The following is a 20,809-nucleotide window of genomic DNA, read 5'->3' on the forward strand; positions in this document are numbered from 1 at the left end:
AATGCATGGGCCAGGGGCCACCAAGACTTGTGGGCACTGTGGCATTGAACTCCTGGTGGATATTGGAGCTGTCCCAGGTTTCAGATTAGGTTAGGATCTGATTGCCCAACAAAGATTGTACACGTGGCTTCATTACCTGGATAAGGGATATTGCAAAATTTCATCGGATACACTCACTTAGAAACTTGATTTTAAAACATATTTTGGTAGCGCCTAACATGTGTACACATGAGTTGGAATGAAAGACATTTCCAATAACATGGACTATTTAGCTACAAATTTGAATTGATGTTTTCTTTAATTTTGCTGGAGTTGTCGAATGTTTTGGCTCTACAAGTTTTCAACGTACTCAACCATTTTTTTATTAGAGAACTAGAAGCTCAACACTTCCGGCTGACGATAATAATTTCCCTATTACTGATTCTGTATAATCGTATTTATATCTCTTTTTCCTATATAATAAATAGACACGTAATTGTACACAACTGAGCACACTCATCATTTTATCCACAATGAGACTAGTACTCGAGGCATGAACCACATATATCCATAAAATAAAAGAGGAATGGCGACAGATTCAGTTCTTATTGGGATCATAATAGGCCTAAAGGCCCAAAACGTAAACAACAACTAGCAACAAAGTTATATGGGCTTGTAAAATGAAGCTCCACCATCAGCCAAAATGACATTGCAGGAGGCTCAACAAGAATATGGCAGAGCAGAATCAAGGCCCAATTGCAGAAAAAAAAAAACAAATTCAAAGGAAAGAGTCCTGTGGGCCCATTGACCTAAAAACAAAGGTAAAGTGGGTCCCAATCTTAAAAGCTCGACCGCAGAGGATCCAAACCCTTAAAATATGTTCCATTTTCGTCCATAAAGCATAAACCCCTCACCTAGAGGTTTTGTTGCTCACTTCCTCGCCCCTCTTAAACCCTACACAAAATCAACCTTAGGGTTTCTCTCTCTTCTGAAAACCCTAAACCCCTAATTACATCAAAGATGATGACCACCATCCTCCGAAGGTCACCTTCCATAGCCACGGTGCGGTCCTTCGCCGCCATCGAAACACTCCTGTTCAACCACCATTCATTTCTCGCCGCGTCGACGCCCGACCTCGTACTCCCCGCAAATGGTGCTCTCGGCGGTGAGGCTAGATCCTACACAGTCTCAGCGCCAAAGCCGAAGCTGGGTCCTTCCTACGCGTTTCGAGTGAGGGACTTGCACGCGAAATCTGGGCCGTTGAATTACCGGGCGTCGATGGCGCTGAGCGCCGAGTTCGCTGTTGATTACTCGTACGACGAGTCGTCTAAAAAGAGCGGCCAAGATGATGGACTCGATATCGCGAAGCTAGGGATTTCTCAGGACATTGTATCGGCTTTGGCCAAGAAGGGTATCACTAAGCTGTTCCCCATACAGGTGATTTATCATTTCCCGCTTGTGTGTTCTGTTTGTTTGATGAGAAAATGATTGGAAAAGAAGAAATCTTTTGAAATGATTTGTTTTCTGTGTGTATTAATTATTTGTTTGGAGATTTTGTGTACAGAGGGCTGTGTTGGAACCCGCGATGCAAGGGCGTGATATGATTGGTCGTGCTCGAACAGGAACAGGGAAAACTCTTGCGTTTGGGATACCCATCTTGGATAAAATCCTTAAATACAATGCCAAACATGGGTTTGTTTCTGCAATCATACTCATTAGTTAGATTAATAGTGTGCTCCAGTAGGGGTTCTCAGTAATTACTTTATAATTTCGCCTTTTCTACATTTTATTTTTTATTTTTGGGGTTTTCCATTATGGATTATAATTTATGTTTGATTATGCAGGCGTGGGAGGAACCCTTTGGCTTTGGTTTTGGCTCCAACAAGGGAACTTGCAAAGCAAGTTGAGAAGGAATTCCATGAGTCGGCACCTGGCTTGGATACAATTTGTGTTTATGGTGGTACACCCATTTCAAGTCAAATGAGGCAGCTTGATTATGGGGTTGATGTGGCTGTTGGCACACCTGGTCGTGTAATTGATCTTATTAATAGGGGTGCTTTGAATTTATCGGAAGTTCAGTTTGTTGTCCTTGATGAAGCTGATCAGATGCTCCAAGTGGGATTTCAAGAGGCCGTTGAGATTATCTTAGAGAAGTTACCGAAGAAACGTCAGACCTTGATGTTTTCTGCAACAATGCCGGGTTGGATTAAAAAGCTTACTCAAAATTACCTGAAAAATCCAGAAGTGATTGATCTTGTAAGTATGCAATTTTTTTTTGTATGTCCTTGCCTACTGAATACTAGGACCAGAGCATAGGCAATGGCATTGCCAGACTGAGGACAAGAAGCGTAAAACATTACTTTCTCTGTTCCATAATGGTTTTAGTGCTTAATGGCGTGACCTGATGGTTTATATGACTGACAAGGATAGTTTTGGTTAACTGTATTAATAAAAATCGCTACTTGTCTTCTTAATTTGTGCCTAGATATCGAGTGAAAGTTGGCAGAAATGGAAGATTTAATTTAATTTTTTTCTAAAAAGGTTTTGAAGCTAAAGTGGAGGCAAGAAAGGTTTCTTTTTGTGCATTTTTGTTTGGTGACATGAAAACTACTGGTGTGTAGTTTTGAGTGAGTATAAAGGTTTTACACATATTCATCTGAACATGGTTGCAAACTAACAAAAACTGGCATGTGCTGTAGGTTGGGGAGTCTGACCAGAAATTGGCCGATGGAATTTCTCTGTTCTCAATTTCATCAGATTCATATGGAAAAGCATCAATTATTGGACCACTTATAACAGTAAGTAATTGTAACCTTTTCAATTCTTGGTCTTACCCTTTCCAACATCTGGTCCTTTCTCACCACCAGATATGTGCTTGTTAGGAACATGCAAAAGGAGGAAAGTGTATTGTTTTTACGCAGACAAAACGTGATGCTGATCGATTGGCATATGCCATGTCAAGAAGCTATAAATGTGAAGCTTTGCATGGGGATATTAATCAAACCCAGAGGGAAAGGACCCTTGCAGGTTTTCGAGATGGGAATTTCAATATTTTAGTTGCCACTGATGTCGCTGCTCGCGGGCTTGATGTACCCAATGTTGATCTGGTGAGATTTATTTATCCTCTCATTTTGTGTAGTTTTTTGTTAATTTATCTTTGTGGCTGTCCCCGAGTTGTTAATTACTAGACATTGCATACATTCTTCACTAATCTAGTTATTTTTATTAACGTCTGTCCTTCCGTTTCATTTTAGTTTTTCATGAGTTGGTTAAAGCTTTTAAATGCTCTACTTAGGTTAGGCCCATATATGGTTTTGGATGCATTTGAAAGTGATAATATTATGGAGTCAAATTAATGACAAGGAATTCTACTGACATAAATTCTTTCTTCTCGTTTTCGGTGTTAGGTGATACATTACGAGCTTCCAAACAATTCAGAAATATTTGTTCATCGGTCAGGCCGAACAGGTCGTGCTGGGAAGAAAGGAAGTGCTATTCTTGTTTACACACAGGATCAATCCAGGGCTGTCAGGACTATTGAACAAGATGTAGGATGCAAATTCACAGAGGTAAAGATCAATTTCATTTTTATTTGTATCTTCCTTTTTCGGTGTTTCTCTTTTTGGTGGCAGCTGCTCACAGTTTTAAGGCCTTTTGAGATTGAGAGTACACATATCTGACTTGGGTTATTAAGTGTTTGTGGGGAAATTAATTAATAGGTTAAATGCTGAAAGTGGCTTGACAGTTATATGCTCAGGATGGCTTGCATTTTATTGTTAAAGTCGAAATCAGTAATTACCAACTGACAAAAACAAATAGACATTCCCATTAAAGGGTTGTGTTTCTGCTAAAATGTTTATGTGCACTTAACATGCATTCTGCTTATGTGATTTTCTTCGTTTTGAATCAAAGCCTGCCACAGGTCTGACATATTCCTCTTCAGTATTGTGTGGGAGCTTCCCAACACTTCGCATGCTTACATAACCTATAAATTGGAATTTATTTCTTAGCAGAATATGTCTGTGTTTATGTACGTAGCATGCTAAACTGATTATCTGATTGCTATGTGCTCATCAGCTCCCTCGGATTGCTGTTGACAGCAAAAGCATAGGCATGATGCCCGACATGGGTAGGTTTAACACAAAAAGTAGTCGATTTGGTCAAGCAGGACCAGGATTTAGCCGTCCTGGATTTGGTCGTTCCAGTGGCTATGGTGATTCTTCTGGTCAGATGGGTAGATCTAGTGGACCCCGTCCTGGTCGTTTTGGTTCCTTTGGTGATTCCGCTCAGTCTGGAGGTGGGTTTTCTGGATCTGGCTCAAATCGAGGAGGAAACTTTGGTGGTTCAGGTTTTGGTCGTTCAAGCGGTTCAAGTGGTTTCGGAGGGTTTGGTAGTTCTGATCGTTCAAGTGGTTTCGGAGGGTTTGGTGGTTCTGATCGTTCTGGCGGTTCTAGGAACTTTAGTTTGGATCGCCAGAGTGGATTTGCTGATGATAATTCTAGCCGTTTTGGCACCTTTGGTGCTGATGATCAAAATGCAGGGAGAAGACACTTCTGATTTTATTGAACGGTAAGTCTTTTTTATTCATGTATTCTTTTTCTTTGTTTCCCATATAATTTGCTGGCTCAATTGGGTTTCTTTTAATTGACGCATTCGCTTGTGCTACTGGCTTAACAATGTTGACAATTCCTCACACTAGTGTCTTGCAATGGCAGTTAAGAAGATACGACGACGGGTAGGAAAGGATTACCAAAAACAATTGTTTATTTTCATGGATCGAAGTCAATTAAAGGGGGCGTTGCTGCTTAGTGGTGCACGGGCTTCAGCACCTGTGAGGAAGTGCCTATGCTTCTAATTATTTCAAAATATAAGTCATTAGATGTTTTTCTGTTCATATTAAGTTTCTAAATTAGAGTATGAAGCGAAATTTATCATAATTCAGATATGAAGAAGAGGGCTCTCACATGTAATTTATCTTTAGTATTGTGTTATGTTACAATTTTTGTCCTTTATTTGTGGTCGTTTTAATCCTTGAGAGTGTAGTGTAGTGCTAAAAACTCGACAGTGTTTTATGATCAGGTCCCATAAAACACCCCAAGGATTGTCTCTATAACAGAAAACATGTTCCCACTACTGTGGAATGACTATGAGCACCAAGTCTTCGCTTTGTTTTTTCCTCTTTCTAAGCCCCTCAGCTTCTACTATAATTGACACAACCTACGGCCGATTTGGATTCACTCCTAATAATTTACATAATACTAAATGGGAATTATATTCTTACTTCTTTTTTCCCATGTTTAGTTTCAATAATTGCCCTCGAAGGTTAAAAGAATAAATTCCAAATTCTAGACCAAAGCAGCAGCCCCTTCCCTGTCCTGCTGACGGAACCTGCCACCGCCATTCCTCACTGGTGAGCCCCCTTTCCTCATAGAAGGGGAAAGGGGAAAGGAGACCTTGGTTGAAATGGCTCTCTCATGGTTCAGGTTTCTCTGGGAAATAGAATTCTTAAAGATTTCCGTTATAGTTTATATTGAGAATATAGTTAAATCGGAGTCTGTCAGCGTTAGTTCGAACTCGCATTCTCAAATCAATTGAAATTTGGTATTGGGCTTTAGGAACAATACAATACTGTACGCCCAAAAGAGCAAAAAATAGTAGGAATATTTAATTGAACTATTAGGAGACTAATACAACGTTTCATCCTATGAAAACCCGTCAGAAAAGCAAGGGACAAACAACAACATGAGATTGGCAAAACAAAAATGAAAAAAAGAAACAAAGTAAGAACCAGTACATGATTTACAAATCCCAAGGACTTCAATGCTGTCAGGCGTTGAAGAGCTTCCTGAAAGGCCCGTCTTTCCGATCTTTTGCAGCTTCGGTTAATGCAAGGAACCTCTTGAACCCTGTTGTGGCTGCACCTCGCCCCAGTGCAGCTGCTCTGGTTAGCACGTCATCTCTAGAAGCAATAAGTCCGGCTGAAGCAGGATTTGATATTAGAGCAACTGTAGGGGCAGTTGGGAGAGGGATGGGTGGGGCAGCCGGTGGTGGGATAGAAGGTTGTGTAATTCCGGGCCCATGCTTGTTGAAGTCCTCTAGTATGCTTTGCTGATCTGCCTTTTTAAGACCCTGCAAAACCCATGCTCAAATTAGTTCAGTTAAAGACATTGAATTAAGCCTGATAATCCAACTCGTAATTCTGTTGGAGAAGACAAAATTTGTGCTAAATGGTGTGAACACCACTTGTATAGAGTACAAAGCACCCGTTCTATGGAGGGGCTTAGTAAATGTACACTATGCACAGAACAGAAACTGCACTGCTCTAATGCAATGTCTGCTCAGGTCGGGTCACCAATTAGTCTTGAAAGTCAGTCTCCTGGAGTTTCTTAAGGTTTTGACTTCGGTTTGATTAATGGAAGGGGCAAGAATGTCACATGTGAAAAACAAATGAATGCAAAGAGGCAAGGAGGAGTTGATCATGACCTTGAGCTCCAGAATTCGCTGAAACTCCATGGGCGTTCCCTCTGGTAGCAACGCCCGGTAAGTATCCGCAACAGAATCAATTGGGGACAGTATGACCTATATACAAAGATAACATAAGCCTGCTTCAGAAAAGAAAACCAAAAGCTGTCAGAAAGAGTACCAACAGACAGATCATCTACCTTCAGAAGTGCTTCAGCTTTGCTCATCTCACGGCTTACAAATTTTGAATAGCTAGCAGCGCGTGAAGTCTGTTTGAAGAATTATACTGATCTGGTTAACAGGTTTGATTTGTGTACCATGAACAATAACTAATCAATTACGATGAGTAATCATATAATCAACGCTGCACTGACCTGGTGACCAAGGGATGGTATCTCTAAAAGAATTGTCTTTACAGCTTGAGTATCCAATAGCATCTGCAATAAGAGCATCACATGAACCAATCACAAAAATTACTTCTGATATAAACTAGAAAAATGCTCGGAGATGCAAGAAATACACTTGATAATTACATAAGAAAGATAACCTGAACTAAGAAAAAAATTTCAAGGTGAAAGTCTGACTGATTGACTTCTACCATGAGGTAAAATTTAAACTAATTAGAATTCAATATTCAAGGGAAATCCTTGGTATATGTCCCACAAAATATTTGAGAAGCCTGAAGGTGTAAACTCTGCGTCCCTTAAAAGCAAACACTATATATACTTGTTTTCGTTTCTTGATAAAAACAAAATTAGGTTTGAAAGGAAACAAAGAAAACTTTAAGGAATACAGTCCCTACTTGTTGAGCTCCAGTTTCTGATATTTGCTTGCATTTGAAAATGTTAGCATAGAAACGTGGACCAAGGGATGATGCAAGCTGCAGAGATGAAGTTAAGAAATCAGAATACAGAGCTAAATTACAACTCCAAAAGAGAGATTCTCCAATACACGTCAGTCCCTTGTAATACCTTGTCCAAGAAAAATTGGAAGTAGATCGGTGAAAGAAGGCTTCCAAGTATAGGAATACTACTAGCAAGGATCATATTAATGCCATTAACATACCTGCAAAAAGGTGGACGTGGTCACTTGTAGAGAGTGTATAAAACTTTAATGTGAAGGATCAAAATTTTAGATTAATGCTAGCTTACTCTGATTGGTCACCAACGCTTTCAAGCGTACCCCATGGAACTCGTGTCATTGCAGCCATTTCAGCATCAAACTTAGTTTCCAGGCCATGCACCAGGGTTACCAATGCTTTTGTTATAACTGCTGAAAATTCATCCTGCACAATTGCAATACTCTTGTAGATAATGAACAGAAATAGATATGCCATAGGTGATCTTTTTATAAAATATCCTATACCTGCACTTCTGACATATCCACCCCATCTGCAAACTGAGAGTCAATTATCTTGGATACACTTTCAGCCAGTTCACCAGACTGCCAAGAATTAAACACAAATTACCAAGAATGTAGAATAGCATTCATTCTTGTACTATAATTGTTTATGCATATCATGTGAACACTGGATTCAATGCTACTACTAATCCTAAAATAATGACACCTCTCAATAGTTTCAGAAAGAAGTACCATGCCAACAAACTCGGATAGAGAACTAAAAACCAAACAAAATACTGACAAAATTTACTACACCTAATGTTTAAAGAACAGGCTGATCAGACTAACAGGGAAAGGTCCACATAACGCATTATGGCAACATATGAATGCAGTCAGGTGATGCACACAATAAGCAGTGCAATCATTTTTCACTTAAGTTCTTATGACGGTATGTGTCTCAGACACCTTATAATTATAGACTATATAATGTAAATCCTCAGCCCGTGCCTTTGTTAGCTTTTACTTCTCTAATGCAAAAAATAAGGAAACACATCATACAAACGGAAAAATCTAGTCCTTGTTCATCCAGAAGTTCCAATCAGAACAGTATTTGCAGTAAGTTGAGACCAGGCATGATAGCTTCACATGCATACGTGAATCAAGTTAACTCTCAATATCACAGAGAAGTTCCATGTCTCCAGAAGAACTGCTTACCGTCTGATGGCAGTATTCTGCTGAGTTGACAATATAACAAATCACCCTTTCATCTCTGTCAGATGTCTGCTAAATTGCATTAAAAAAAATAGATCTGTTCAGAAAAACAAGAATTTTTTGAAACAATCCTGATAGTTATAATTGGTCCCTTGATACCTTTATCTGTCCGTCCATACCAGTTGCTGCTGCAACAATTCCTGTACCACCTTTAGGTAGTCTTGCAAAAAGCTTTGTAGCATATGCTTTGAGTATCCTTTGAAACACCTAAACTTGGAAAGAGGCATATATCATATTCTGGTTAAACAAAGATATAATCTTACTGTTACTGTACTTAGTCACGTCAAAAGTCCAGGGTCAGTCAAGCAAATAGGTCTCAAATGGTATGACCATGAGACTAGAGATAACTGTCTCATCCACGATAGCCACAAGGAAAAAACATGCATTTTTCTTCCAATATTTGAAGGGTCAGTAAAACAAATAGGTCTCAAATGGTATGACCATGAGACTGGACATAGCTATCTCATCCACAATAAACGCAAGGAAGAAACATGCATTTTTCTCATAATATTTGAAGGGGTTATTATTCATATGACTATTGAAAAACAAAGATTTTCTCGTTCCATCTCATCAACAGGTATTATGATTACAAAGCAATATCTTTATACCCTGTCAAGCAGTGGTACTGAAAGATTTTTCAGTTGCAGCATCATACGTGTTCTGTATTTGGTCACCAAATTGGGATCTTAAAGAATGAATTTTAAGAATGCACCTTGAATAAATTAAATAATGTCTGGTTCTTTGTTAAAGCGCTGCATCGCTTTAAGCTCCTCTTGATTATGAGAAACAACTGAAAGACCAAAAAGGGCAACCGAGTCAATGCTATTGAACATCATTAAAGTGTGCATTCCAGAATTTCTGGAGAGACAGAAAACAATGAGTATCTAAATGCTTACCTGCATGCTACTTGATAAAACATTATTCTGACTTCCCTCCTCAATATCCCATGTTTCTTCCTATTGGAAAGATGATAAGGAAACCCTCATTCAAAAAAAGGAAAAAGAAAAAGAAAAAAGCACAAGCATACTATTGAACATATGTAATAAGAAGTAATAGACCTATTCTACCTGAACAAGTTTCTCCAAATTCTCCATTAGTGTTTTCTCTTCTAGTTCTGTGTATACATTCAAGTGAGGCTCAAAGCAAGATGAAATGATTCCACGGAAGTTGAACTGCCAAATTAAACAGTACAATGAATTCTCTATCTGTTAGAAGTTAGACTTAGGATACGAAACTACAGAATTAAATAGTATGGGGTTACTTATTATGAAAGAATATAGGTAGAAGAATTTTTTTTACCCCAGCTCCAGGCACTGATAAATCTTTATCCTTTTCCTGGCAAAAGAAAATTAGGACCTTAGTAACTTGATGGTATAAGAATCTTCACAGCGCAAAAATTGCAACCATTTTAAGTAATATGTAGCATGCATACCTCTGTGCTATCCTGATGTGCACCAAGCTTTTTTTCATACTTTTTTCTAATATCTGAAGCACTTTGACTAGTGTTTTCCCCTCTGCCAATTTCTTCAATCTCATTTCCAATCTCCCTGCCTCGAGTACCACCACCAAATTTCTCTGCCAATTCATCCTCAAATTCAAGAGTTCGTTGTAGTGCCTATAGACAACAATCAAAGCATTAATAACACCAACAAGTGAGAAAGTGGCCAAGGCCAGGAGAATGGATATAGAATATCAACCATAATGAAAATTTTGGTGTTATATTTATCACAACCAATAGCTTACAAGAAACATAACATAGAGGTGCCACTTGAGGTAAGGAAATCCATTTTTTGGTCGAAGATGAGGAAATCCTTAATGACTATAACTTCCCATATTAAGTCCAATTAGGCAGATCACATAAAACTTGCAGAGACAATTCCCTTCACAACCATAATTGAGTTTGGTTCAGTTTGCTCTTTCTTTTGCTTTCTTTCTTTTTTTTTCTTTTTTCTTGCATAAACTTAATTAATCCTTAAACAGAGCACCCATACAGAACAGAAACTGGAAGATCACAAGGAGGCAAGCATTATATGACCCATAATACATTGCACTACATCACTTACGAGTTGTTCGAAGGTCTCAACAGATGTACTTAATATTATTAAGGAAGAAACTAATCTAAGCTTTTGCACACCACTGATTGGTTCAATGTCTTTCCCATGGTTTCCATCAAAGGGTTTCTCACTTGTTTAATGACCCATTTCCAGTTAATCTCAGGAGGTAAAACAAACAAATGAAATCACATCATATGGACAATAGAGTTGAAATTTATACAGGAAAATCACATGCAACAAGAGGGAGATGGTTGCACTTATAGCAAGGCCAAAAAGGAAGTAGATTAAAATATTGCAAGAAGTCACGGTGACGTAATGATATTAAATTCAAATGCCTCAGAAAGGTTGAAAATGGGTTTATCTGAACTTATGTTGTTTGTGAAGAGCTTCTACAACAATAGACAAGAAATTGTCCAATCAAACTAATCTGAAGACAATACAAAGACGCACCAAATTTCACTCTTCAACTACATGTAAAAGCAATGCAACAAAATAAATTAGAAATATGGCTTACCAACAATAATGTCCCAACATCAGGCTTTTCTTTCTGATTATTATGTATATCTTCTAGCTGCTTCCTGAAAGAAAGTACAATACAACACAGTTTTAAATTTCTTTGAACTTTTTCTGACGAAATCAGATATGAACTAAAACCCCACAATATCCAGAGGGTCAAATAAATCGGAAAAAAAAAAATCAACCTCATACGTAAGTGTCTTTTATGGAATCTTACTTCCAACATTTTTCTTCTCCCTCTGACTTGAAAACAATAAGGAAACTAAAAACTCCAAAAGTAAATGGGAAAATGGAAGGTCAAGAAACATGTATTTTATCCACTATGTGTGATGGCATAACTCGCCTACCCATTCTGCTTACGTACACGTGTTAGCACCAGTACACAAAATGCTACAATTATCAGGCCTTTTCTTGGACTACTATGTTGAAACTATGAATATTGTAGAAGATGTCAATAAGAACAGTCAGTTTCCCAATTTATTTTTTTTTCTTTTTCTGTATTTTAAGAAGTTGATCTTTACATTTTATGTGAGAAGAATGTAAGAAACTCCTGGCCTTTTACACAGAGAATTGAAGGTGTGAACATAATTTAATGTGGAAGACAAGTAGATTATACCTTGTTTTTTTACAGAACTGAATACAGAGCCGATAAGGAACATGCCATGGAGTAGGAAAGATTTTCCAGATTTCTTCATTTGTTCTCATACGACGCTTGATCCATGCATATCTTCGTTCAGTTTTATCCAATTTAGCTAGTTCTAGTAGTATAGAAAACAAGAGGAAATTCAAAATCAAGGGCAATTAAAGTGAAGTCTTCATACAGAAAGCATCTCTACTAAGAATAAAATCTAACATGAAGACACACCAGCTCCTTCAAAGATCTGCTCATAAGAAGTAAGCTCCCTGCTGCAAAAGTTATTTACTAATTCTTCCCTCACAGACGGCTCTAAAGCATCAACAACCAAGCAAGCATCAGATAGTTGCTGGAGTAAATTAGTTTCCTCTGACTCTTTTCCAGTTCCTAAGCTGAGAATAAACCACAAAAGAGAAGAAACTTAGGAGTCAAAGACAGCAAAAACATTACAGTTGCAACAGGGAAAATATCCAGTAAATGAACCAGGTGCAGAGGAAAATCAAATTTCAAGTAATAAGTTCAAAGTGAATAAAAGCAAATAGAAGATGGACTTCTCGAACAAAAAACAAGAAAAGGAAACAATAAAAAATCCACCCAATGTGTATCTGCATAATATTATAACAACTTACCTCGAGAAATCGGAAAACACGTGTGACTTTAGTATTTGTTTGATATTCTTAAATTTCTCCCTCAGCTCCGTGATTTTAGGAATATCCCTATAAGCTTCAAAATGGCTACATAACTGGTTCACAGCCTGACATGCATCATAATCCAGAATTAACATGAAGCACTTTCTCAATAATTATATAAAATTAATCTTCTAAAACTGCCAAATATTTTCAATCATCTGTATATAACGCAAAACTTTGCACGAGGAAGAAAAGGATTGTTTTACAAAAATATAACAAAAGCAAAATAGCAACAGTGTGCATGAAAACGATGCGTATAATTTCTTTACAAGGATCTTCCAATTGCTTAAAGAGACTGGAACAGTAATCATATGCTAAAGAGAGTGTAACAATAATCATATGCTGCAAAGGAGAAGGCATAATTGAGCTACAGATAATCTGAAGCATGGTTAAAATAAATGGAGCTACATAGTAAGCACCCCTTCAACCTAGAATAAAATGACACTGTATACTAGAAGATAGGTTACCTCCAACTGTGCAGAAGCCTCTTTATATTGTCGTTTTGAAGCCATCACTTGAAGCTGCTCAACAGCAGAGACTGCCATGTCACAAAAATAGGTACTACCATGAGAATGTAATATAAGGCAAGCATCATTAGCTTCTAATCAGGGAAAACAATTAAACTAGTAATTTTGATCAATCATCACTGTCGAAAAGGAAGCAAGAACTAACCGAGCATGGTCAGACGATGAAGAGCAGTAATCGTAGTTGTTATATGCTTCTTCGCAAAGTCTAACTTCTTAATGTCCCGACATATTTCTTGAACCATTGTCTCGCTCTGCTCAGCTTTCGTTTTAATTTCTCGGATCTTATACATGAGTTCCTGCCTTAGAGGATTACAAAATAAATAAATAAAATAAAACAAAACCAAAAATTCTAAAACTAAAGCTAATGCAGGCCATATACAGCAATAGCAAGCCTTGATTATGCAATTTAACAACAATGCCGATGGACATAATTTATGAACCGACCTCCACAGCACGCGTAGCAGCAGCGAGATCTTCTTTGGCTTTGGTCCCCGAATTGCTCTGGAAAACCACACCAACCAATCAATCAAAAACTAGAAAACGTGAAATTGCAGTTGTGAGCTCAGCTCAATAGGAAAAAATTGGCAAAAATGACGACCTGTTGGCGAACCGCAGCTAAAATTCCAGCATCCACACGCCGAATCTCACTGTGTATCTTTTGCATAAGCGGCTCCACACCAGATAGAGACGCCTCTGCTCGTGCAATTCAAGCATTCCAAAGTGTAAGAAGCACAAAACCTACACATTCTACTAATACAAACCCTAAAAACACAAACAGAGACACGCAGAGAGATAGAGAGACCTGTAGGGAACATTTGGTTGATGTATTCCAAAGCGCTTGACTTGTCCATGGCTTGCAATTGAGCTCCAGCTCGTTGCGTTTGAGTTGTCGATCAGAGAAACAGTTCAAAGAGAGAGATCTGAGAATCTGGATAGTTCGGATGCTCTCCCAGTTTGAGCTCCCCTTTCGATTCAACAATGGCGCTGGAAATGGGTCGATCTCAGATCGTCTGAGATTATGCGAAACGGGTTTCAGGATAAACGACTCTGACCCGATGTTTTGGAGCGGGGCCAAATGCGCGGGTTTGCATCTAACTTATGGGCTGGGCCTCTACTCTATGGGCCAAAATTATTATATCAAGACCAAATTATAGAACTTATGATAAAAATAGACTTCGTCCTTCAATTGATAAGAAAGTTTTTGCCAGTTGATTGGTAAGGAAGTTTTTCTCCGCCAACCGACGTAGCCATTTATTTTTGCACATGTAGAGGCATTGAAGTAATTTTAAGTGATGTTTATAGGTTGTGTAGTATGTTTACTTATATGGAATAGAGGAAAGGGAATCATAAATCAGAAAAGTTATAAATGAATATAGCCTAAAATCAATCTAATTCATAGTGTTTCATATATTGAATTATGGATTTTAGAATATAATTTCTTCATTTGCGTGTTAGTAAACGAAAGAAAAATAAAGAATTAGAATAATTTACATCGGAAAATAAGGAATTAGAATAACACGTAAATGAGAAAACAATAGCTATACATTGGTAATGGCCTAAACATAATGGATAATACTCTAGACTAATTAATTCAAATATTTAATACTAATTATTCACTATTAGATGAAAAAATCATAAGAACAACTTCCTGCTTAGAGCAACTCCACTCATTTGCCCTTAGTCATGGCAAGGGGAACTAGGGTAGCTACTATTCACGTGAATAGTGATTGCCCTTGCAAAAAGCCATTTTGTTTCCATCCATTGTCATAGCAAATGGCAATTACTATTCATTTTTTTTATTTTTTTACCTAAACAATTAATTTGGATAATATTTTCGGATTAGATTTTTGGGTTCCTACATGTCAATCTTTATTATAAAATTCATATCTCATAATCGGAAAAAAAATTCGGATAAGATTTCGAAAAAATAAAACTTGAAAGTGAAAAAAATATTAAATAGAAAGTGAATAATAGTTGAAAGAGACGAAAATGTATGAGGATTTGGTATTAAAAGTAAAGAGTATTGGTTAGTATTTATAGAAAAAAAATTTATTAATTTTTGGCTATTTTTTTTATTATAAAAAATTTCATTATTTTATTGCACATAAATTCGCTGCCATTGGAATGGAGGAAAAAATCCGATCTGAGAGCCCAGACGACGCCATGTGGCTGCTGGCTATGGGCGGCATTATAGCGCTCTGACGTCAATGAGTTGACATCATCCAAAACTCAGGCTCCAAGTTGGGCTAGTCTCCCCCGAGGGCCAGCCCAGTCTGCTGGGGTCCACTGTTGCCAGGGTAAGCCTCTGTTGCTGGAAGCCTGGAATCACTTTTTTGGCTCAAAACACCCCCAGACCGCGGCTCTGTCATGTCAATGGAGTTGCTCTTAGATGACACCTCCGAGTGGGGAGGTTAGGTCATCTACCATAGGTGCTTGTAGAACAACGTCAAATGTTATCACATGTGCATGACACGTGGTGTCAACTTCACACAATTGAGGAAAATAAGAATTCATCCTTGGATTGCAAACGTCAGACAACTACATGAAAAAAATGGAACTACATAAAGTTTAGAGGTAATCTGACCACCAAACCATCAATTGGCTTTAAATTAATTAATTAATTAAAGCAGCTAATTAGGTTGATTAAATAAATGAAGTAAAGTGAAGAAGAAGGAAAGGGAGGAAAAAGGCGAAAAAGAGAATCCACAAGCACACAAATCAAGTTGGCTTGGCGGGTGATTATATAAACAAAAATAATTTAAAATTTTAATTCCAAAAAGAACAAAACTTGATTTAATATAAGATTCATGTCCGACCACCCCTTGTTGTATCCATCATTGCAACTGTTACTGGGTTGTGTGTTTTTCAATTTATACTCAATTCCTCGAGTGTCAGCTCAAAGCAGACTGTCGGAGGACCTCACTAATTCTTCAAATTTAGGGTTTTTCTGGGTGCAATTTTGCAACTTTTTTTCTGCGTTATGATGGAGAGTTCAGCTTCTGAGCTTCAACATGGAGTGGAATCCACGTCGGATGCCTCTGATCAGCCCCAGGTGATTTTATGCAATGTTCAGGTCCCAGAGTTTAGTAATTTGACTAGAAAAGATTTGATTTTTCTCTTCATTTCTTATATTTTCTGGGTTGCCAACAACCTGTAGTTATATTGCTGTTGTCTTGTTGATCTGAATTGGAAAAGGAAAACTTTTAGATGGTTCATGTTAAAAGCTCACATTTTGATACAAAGTTTATGGTTTTCTTTGTTGCCCATGTATTTACTTGTGCAGAAGTGCTTGGACTCTATAGCTTGTTGGGTCTCTTTTTTCTGAATTCAGTATCAATGAATGCATTTGATGGTTTTGCAGGTTCATGATCCACAGGGAAAGAATGAAGAAACTTCCTTGGTTCAACAGTCTAGACGGCCAAACCTCTCCTCATTGCAAATACCAGCAAGGACACTGGAAAGTAGTTTGTCTGCTTTTACGAGGATTGATATTCCTTCCGTACCAAGTCCTAGTTCTTCTAGAGCTGGACTGCCCCCTAGACCAAATTCAGCTAAGATCAAATCATCCATGAAAAATTTGTTTCCTCAAAAAAGCTTTAGGGCAAAAAATTTGCCCCTGGATGGTGAGAAGACCATTCTCATTATACCAGATACACCTTCATCAGATGGTCATTTGGCAAAGCCTTCTACTTCAAGGTCTTTCTCGCTTAATAAGGTTTTCTTCTCTCCATCTTTGAAAGCGACACATTCTTTACCAGTTACACCAAGTGCAAATGTGGGTTCTGAGACTCTGCAGGGCAGACATCTGGAGAGTCATTCTGATATCTCTGTAAGTGATTCTATTTTATCTTTTCCGTATTCCAGTTCCAGTTTCGAAATTCTCAGTTTGAATAGCTTAATATCAAATTTCGAATAAAATTGTTTCAGACAATTGAAGTTAAGCAGCATATGTCCCGATCATTATCGGTTCCAGTAAATGTTAAAACCAGAAGTTTAAGGAGGATGGATTCCGGAGGCATGATGCGTGTAATTTCAGCAACTCCACGTCCTTCAATAGTTGAGGGTGCCTCACCGAATGCTGCCCCAGCATTGGAAACCAGTAAATGATACATCTTGTCATTAATAGAATTTCAAAATAATGATTAATTTATATTATAGCATATTTACTCATCTACTACAAGACAAAACTTGTGAATTAAATGTATTAACCTGGACATAGAGCAATTCTTCACATCCATAGGTATCGTTCTTAGGTTTTCTACCTTGGTTGCATATAGATTTGGTTTCAGGAGAAAACCCTCATCTTCATTCATAATAGGATTCATATATTTGTATTCGTGTGTTGATTTATGTTAGTTCACTTGCAACTGGGAATGACGTTCATTAGCTTTAAAATAATAAAGATTGAAATCTGAAATTTTAAACTTGTTCAGTTCAAGTACTGAGCCATTAACTCTTACTAAATGCTTATGGATCTGTTATTTTATCCTTCCCACTTTAATGCTCCTTCTGTTTTGTATTATCTAACAAATATATGTGTAACTTGTGAATGATAACTCGCTAATTTCAGCTACTGAAGATTCTGGTGAAGACATTCCTGAAGAAGAAGCCGTTTGCAGGATTTGTTTGGTTGAGCTTTCGGAAGGTGGTGATACTCTTAAAATGGAGTGCAGCTGCAAAGGAGAGCTGGCACTTGCTCACAAAGATTGTGCAGTAAAGTGGTTTAGCATTAAAGGGAACAAGACCTGTGAAGTCTGCAAGCAGGATGTTCAAAACTTACCTGTAACACTACTCAAAATACACAATCCTCAAACAATTATTAGACGACCACCAACAGTAATGCAGCAGAGGGAAGTCCCTCGTTACAGGCAAGTCCCAATTATTACAATGTTGGTATTCGTTCCAGCATGACATTGTAGTTATGAATCATTGTAAAGAGCCTTGGGGCTCCATGTTTTCAATTTTTAGAAGAAATCCCTGTGATTTCAAGATTTTGAAGAACGCATGTAGCCTTTCCTCCTGAAGAATGTTTCCTATATGTTAGTAATTCTGGTTACTTGATGGCAAACTAAACTACCCTCAGCCCCATTTATTGTCTATAGGCGCTTATCTGGTTGCCATCCTTGCAGAAAATCCATATAATCTAAGCCCCCTTTCTTTTATTTTTTATGTTGTTCATAGTCTTTAATATGAATTGCATTTCCAATAAAATGGACTTTTGTTGAGGTGGGGGAGATGCATGTATACATGTTTCCTACTGCTGCATCTGTTAAGCACATAGAAAATTATGAAAACGTATTTGTTTCCGTCAATAATTCAGAGAACTTTCTAAAAAATTTTGGTATCATGCCCCTTTATTGAGATATTATTGTTTAAGTCTGATTTTGGATTTTGCCTTGTTGCATGCTTGACAGGGTCTGGCAGGACATACCAGTTCTTGTCCTGGTCAGCATGCTTGCATATTTCTGCTTTCTGGAGCAACTTCTGGTATGTTTATAAACTAAAGCTTTTCACTTTATGGCATTATATTTTGGGTAGTAAGCTCAGCCTTGTTGGCAAAGATAAACTTCGACTAGATTCTAAAATTCATGTTGTCCCATATTTCACATTATCCTTGATATGATCTTGAAAATTTCATAAGTGACAAGAAATCACAGATATTCAGATAAGATTGTAGGCCTAAAGCGGTGTCTGTTTAGACTGCAGCACACCAATGGTTTTTGAACATTTTCATAACCTCAAGAGTTTACCATTTGCAGTCTCTACATATACACTTGTTATTTAAACATTTGTATGAACATTTTGTTATTGTTTGACATTGTAATCAATTTATCAGTGGTGTTGTCTTTTTTATTATTTTAAATCTGAACAGGTATCTGACTTGGGTCCTCGTGCTCTTGCCATTTCTTTACCCTTCTCCTGTGTTTTAGGTCTCCTTTCATCCATGATTGCTTCAACAATGGGTGAGTTTATTATTCCTTTCACTACCTAGTTATTTATTATTATTTATTTATTTTTTAATAAATCCTCATTTAATAATTGACAATGCTATACAGGGAAATTATTTTCCCCAACACATCTGTGAAGTTATTTTTTTCTTTTTAATCTCTTCTTGCTCTTCTCGTTGGATGTTAGAAGCTTTGACATATTTAATTCCATTTAGGGAATATTTAAGAATTGAGTTGCAGCCATTATGTTTTCTACTCTCTCTCTCTCGCCCTCTCTCGCTTCCATTTTTTCTTCAAATTAGGACAAAATTCTTTTTTCTTCTTCCATGAATTATACTTGAAATACCTGATTTTGCATGATGGTGGCAGTGAGCAGGAGCTACATATGGGCTTATGCCTCCTTCCAGTTTGCCATCGTGATCCTGTTTGCTCACATATTTTATACTCTAGTAAGCAGAACTGGTTTCTTTCACGAATCCCTGCACCTGTTCCTTTCTGGTTTTCTTGTTTTTAGGGAGGAGTACTTTGGTCTCTGATGCAGCTTCTCATGTTCATTAAACATGCAGCTTAATGTAAATCCGATTCTCTCAGTCCTCCTTTCTTCATTCACTGGCTTTGGGATTGCAATCAGCACAAATTCTCTTCTGGTGGAGTATCTTAGATGGAAATCCAGCAGACAACTGCAATCTTCCCATCAACATGCTAGCAGTGCACTGCATCTGCATGAACTACAGCTGCAGCAGCACCAGCAGTGGCAGCAGCAAGAGCAATATCAACGCCATTACCAGCAACAACGACGGCAACGTTTGATGGAAGATTCGCAGAATCAGTATCAGCAACGACAACAGCAGTTGCAGCAGCAAGAACAAGAACAAGATCATTATCAACACCAACAGGAGCAACAACTGGAGGAAGATCCGAACATGGATGGTCCCAGGCAGCTAGAAATTAGACATGGCACATAGTTCAAAAAGACTCAGCAATTTCGGTTTCTTTGATAGGTACACTCAAGCTCAGTACATTGAAGATCTTTCCTTTTGTCCAATGCATGTTAAGATTTAATCATATTATATAGAAGGGTAACTTAAAGGTTTAAATCCATCTGAGCTTCAGGGAACGTAGACTTTGCATGATCTCTGCGAGGTTCTCTTCGGATTCAACAGCCTCAGTCAAATGAGTTTAGATAAAAACTACCAATTCAGATTGTTTAAGTCTGTCATGAATGCACATGTTTCTTCAACAAATAATTTTTTTCTCATTACAATCATCTTAACTTTGGTGCGTGCACGTACTTATTATGTACACCAAAGAATATTATAGTCACCAAATATGAAATACTTGATATGTGATTTTGGTAAACCAAACAATAAAAGTTGGAACTTGTAAGTATTTGACTTTAAATAATTGTTTTCTTTTGTTTTTATTTCTTGCAGATTAAATGGGTTGTACGGGCAAGAGTTCAATCAGGAATCAGACGCGGTGAGTGCCCGAACAAGAGAGGCATGTTGTAGGGATACTCTGGATTCCAAGTAAGGCCGACTGGATGGTATGTTGTATTCACAAGCCTGAGCTCAACTCATTTATAAACTTTAGCGTAAGCAAAAAGGTGTCAAGCGTGATGATGTTTTGCTCGTCAATGAGGAGAGTGAAATGCCCCCATCAGAACTTGACATTATCATGAGAAATTTCATAACTTTTTGTAACCGATTGAAAAAAGAAAATTTCAGAATCAAAAATGGAAAAAAAAAAGTCTAATTATTTGTTGTGTATTTCTTGTAATTTACAAAGTTTATCTTCTCATCTTGCCTCTGTGTCATGTAAGAAAGCTTTCTGCTTGATGAGCATGTATCTTGTGCATGCAGGGTTTATATGGTTCCTGATGATACTT

The 20,809-nt window shown here is 37.7% G+C and overlaps 3 protein-coding genes across 5 annotated transcripts; 2 read left to right on the forward strand and 1 right to left on the reverse strand.

Moving 5' to 3' along the window:
• Positions 1 to 881: 881 nt before the first annotated feature.
• On the forward strand, positions 882 to 5,120 carry LOC103329102 (DEAD-box ATP-dependent RNA helicase 53, mitochondrial-like). Its single transcript, XM_008231529.2, has 8 exons — positions 882 to 1,416; positions 1,544 to 1,671; positions 1,824 to 2,235; positions 2,679 to 2,777; positions 2,862 to 3,086; positions 3,387 to 3,548; positions 4,057 to 4,548; positions 4,695 to 5,120. Exons 1-7 carry the CDS (start codon positions 1,000 to 1,002, stop codon positions 4,534 to 4,536), a joined length of 1,923 nt encoding a protein of 640 aa, XP_008229751.2. The 5' UTR covers positions 882 to 999; the 3' UTR covers positions 4,537 to 4,548; positions 4,695 to 5,120.
• A 438-nt stretch (positions 5,121 to 5,558) lies between these two features.
• On the reverse strand, positions 5,559 to 13,985 carry HIT1 (Membrane trafficking VPS53 family protein). 2 transcript variants are annotated; one of them, XM_008231528.3, is made up of 24 exons: positions 13,776 to 13,985; positions 13,572 to 13,666; positions 13,418 to 13,474; positions 13,119 to 13,269; positions 12,914 to 12,984; positions 12,387 to 12,511; positions 11,989 to 12,149; positions 11,740 to 11,881; positions 11,122 to 11,185; positions 9,986 to 10,168; positions 9,853 to 9,888; positions 9,621 to 9,725; positions 9,450 to 9,509; positions 9,266 to 9,343; positions 8,653 to 8,760; positions 8,497 to 8,562; positions 7,807 to 7,884; positions 7,593 to 7,726; positions 7,413 to 7,506; positions 7,244 to 7,321; positions 6,816 to 6,878; positions 6,642 to 6,710; positions 6,463 to 6,558; positions 5,559 to 6,108 (listed from the first exon to the last, which is right to left on the reverse strand). In XM_008231528.3, exons 1-24 carry the CDS (start codon positions 13,822 to 13,824, stop codon positions 5,806 to 5,808), a joined length of 2,466 nt encoding a protein of 821 aa, XP_008229750.1. In that variant the 5' UTR covers positions 13,825 to 13,985; the 3' UTR covers positions 5,559 to 5,805. The 2 variants fall into 2 exon arrangements, with proteins under 2 accessions (XP_008229750.1, XP_088905838.1); XM_089049712.1 differs by having other exon boundaries at positions 13,119 to 13,273.
• A 1,817-nt stretch (positions 13,986 to 15,802) lies between these two features.
• On the forward strand, positions 15,803 to 20,724 carry LOC103329100 (uncharacterized). Of its 2 annotated transcripts, none has more exons than XM_008231527.3 (9): positions 15,803 to 16,025; positions 16,335 to 16,802; positions 16,901 to 17,072; positions 17,544 to 17,841; positions 18,388 to 18,460; positions 18,846 to 18,936; positions 19,291 to 19,370; positions 19,488 to 19,922; positions 20,355 to 20,724. In XM_008231527.3, exons 1-8 carry the CDS (start codon positions 15,954 to 15,956, stop codon positions 19,884 to 19,886), a joined length of 1,653 nt encoding a protein of 550 aa, XP_008229749.2. In that variant the 5' UTR covers positions 15,803 to 15,953; the 3' UTR covers positions 19,887 to 19,922; positions 20,355 to 20,724. The 2 variants fall into 2 exon arrangements, with proteins under 2 accessions (XP_008229749.2, XP_016649095.2); XM_016793609.2 differs by having other exon boundaries at positions 17,553 to 17,841.
• Positions 20,725 to 20,809: the final 85 nt, after the last annotated feature.

The sequence above is a fragment of the Prunus mume genome, linkage group LG4, assembly GCF_029339155.1.
Source record: "Prunus mume cultivar Tortuosa linkage group LG4, ASM2933915v1, whole genome shotgun sequence".
NCBI lineage: Eukaryota > Viridiplantae > Streptophyta > Magnoliopsida > Rosales > Rosaceae > Prunus > Prunus mume.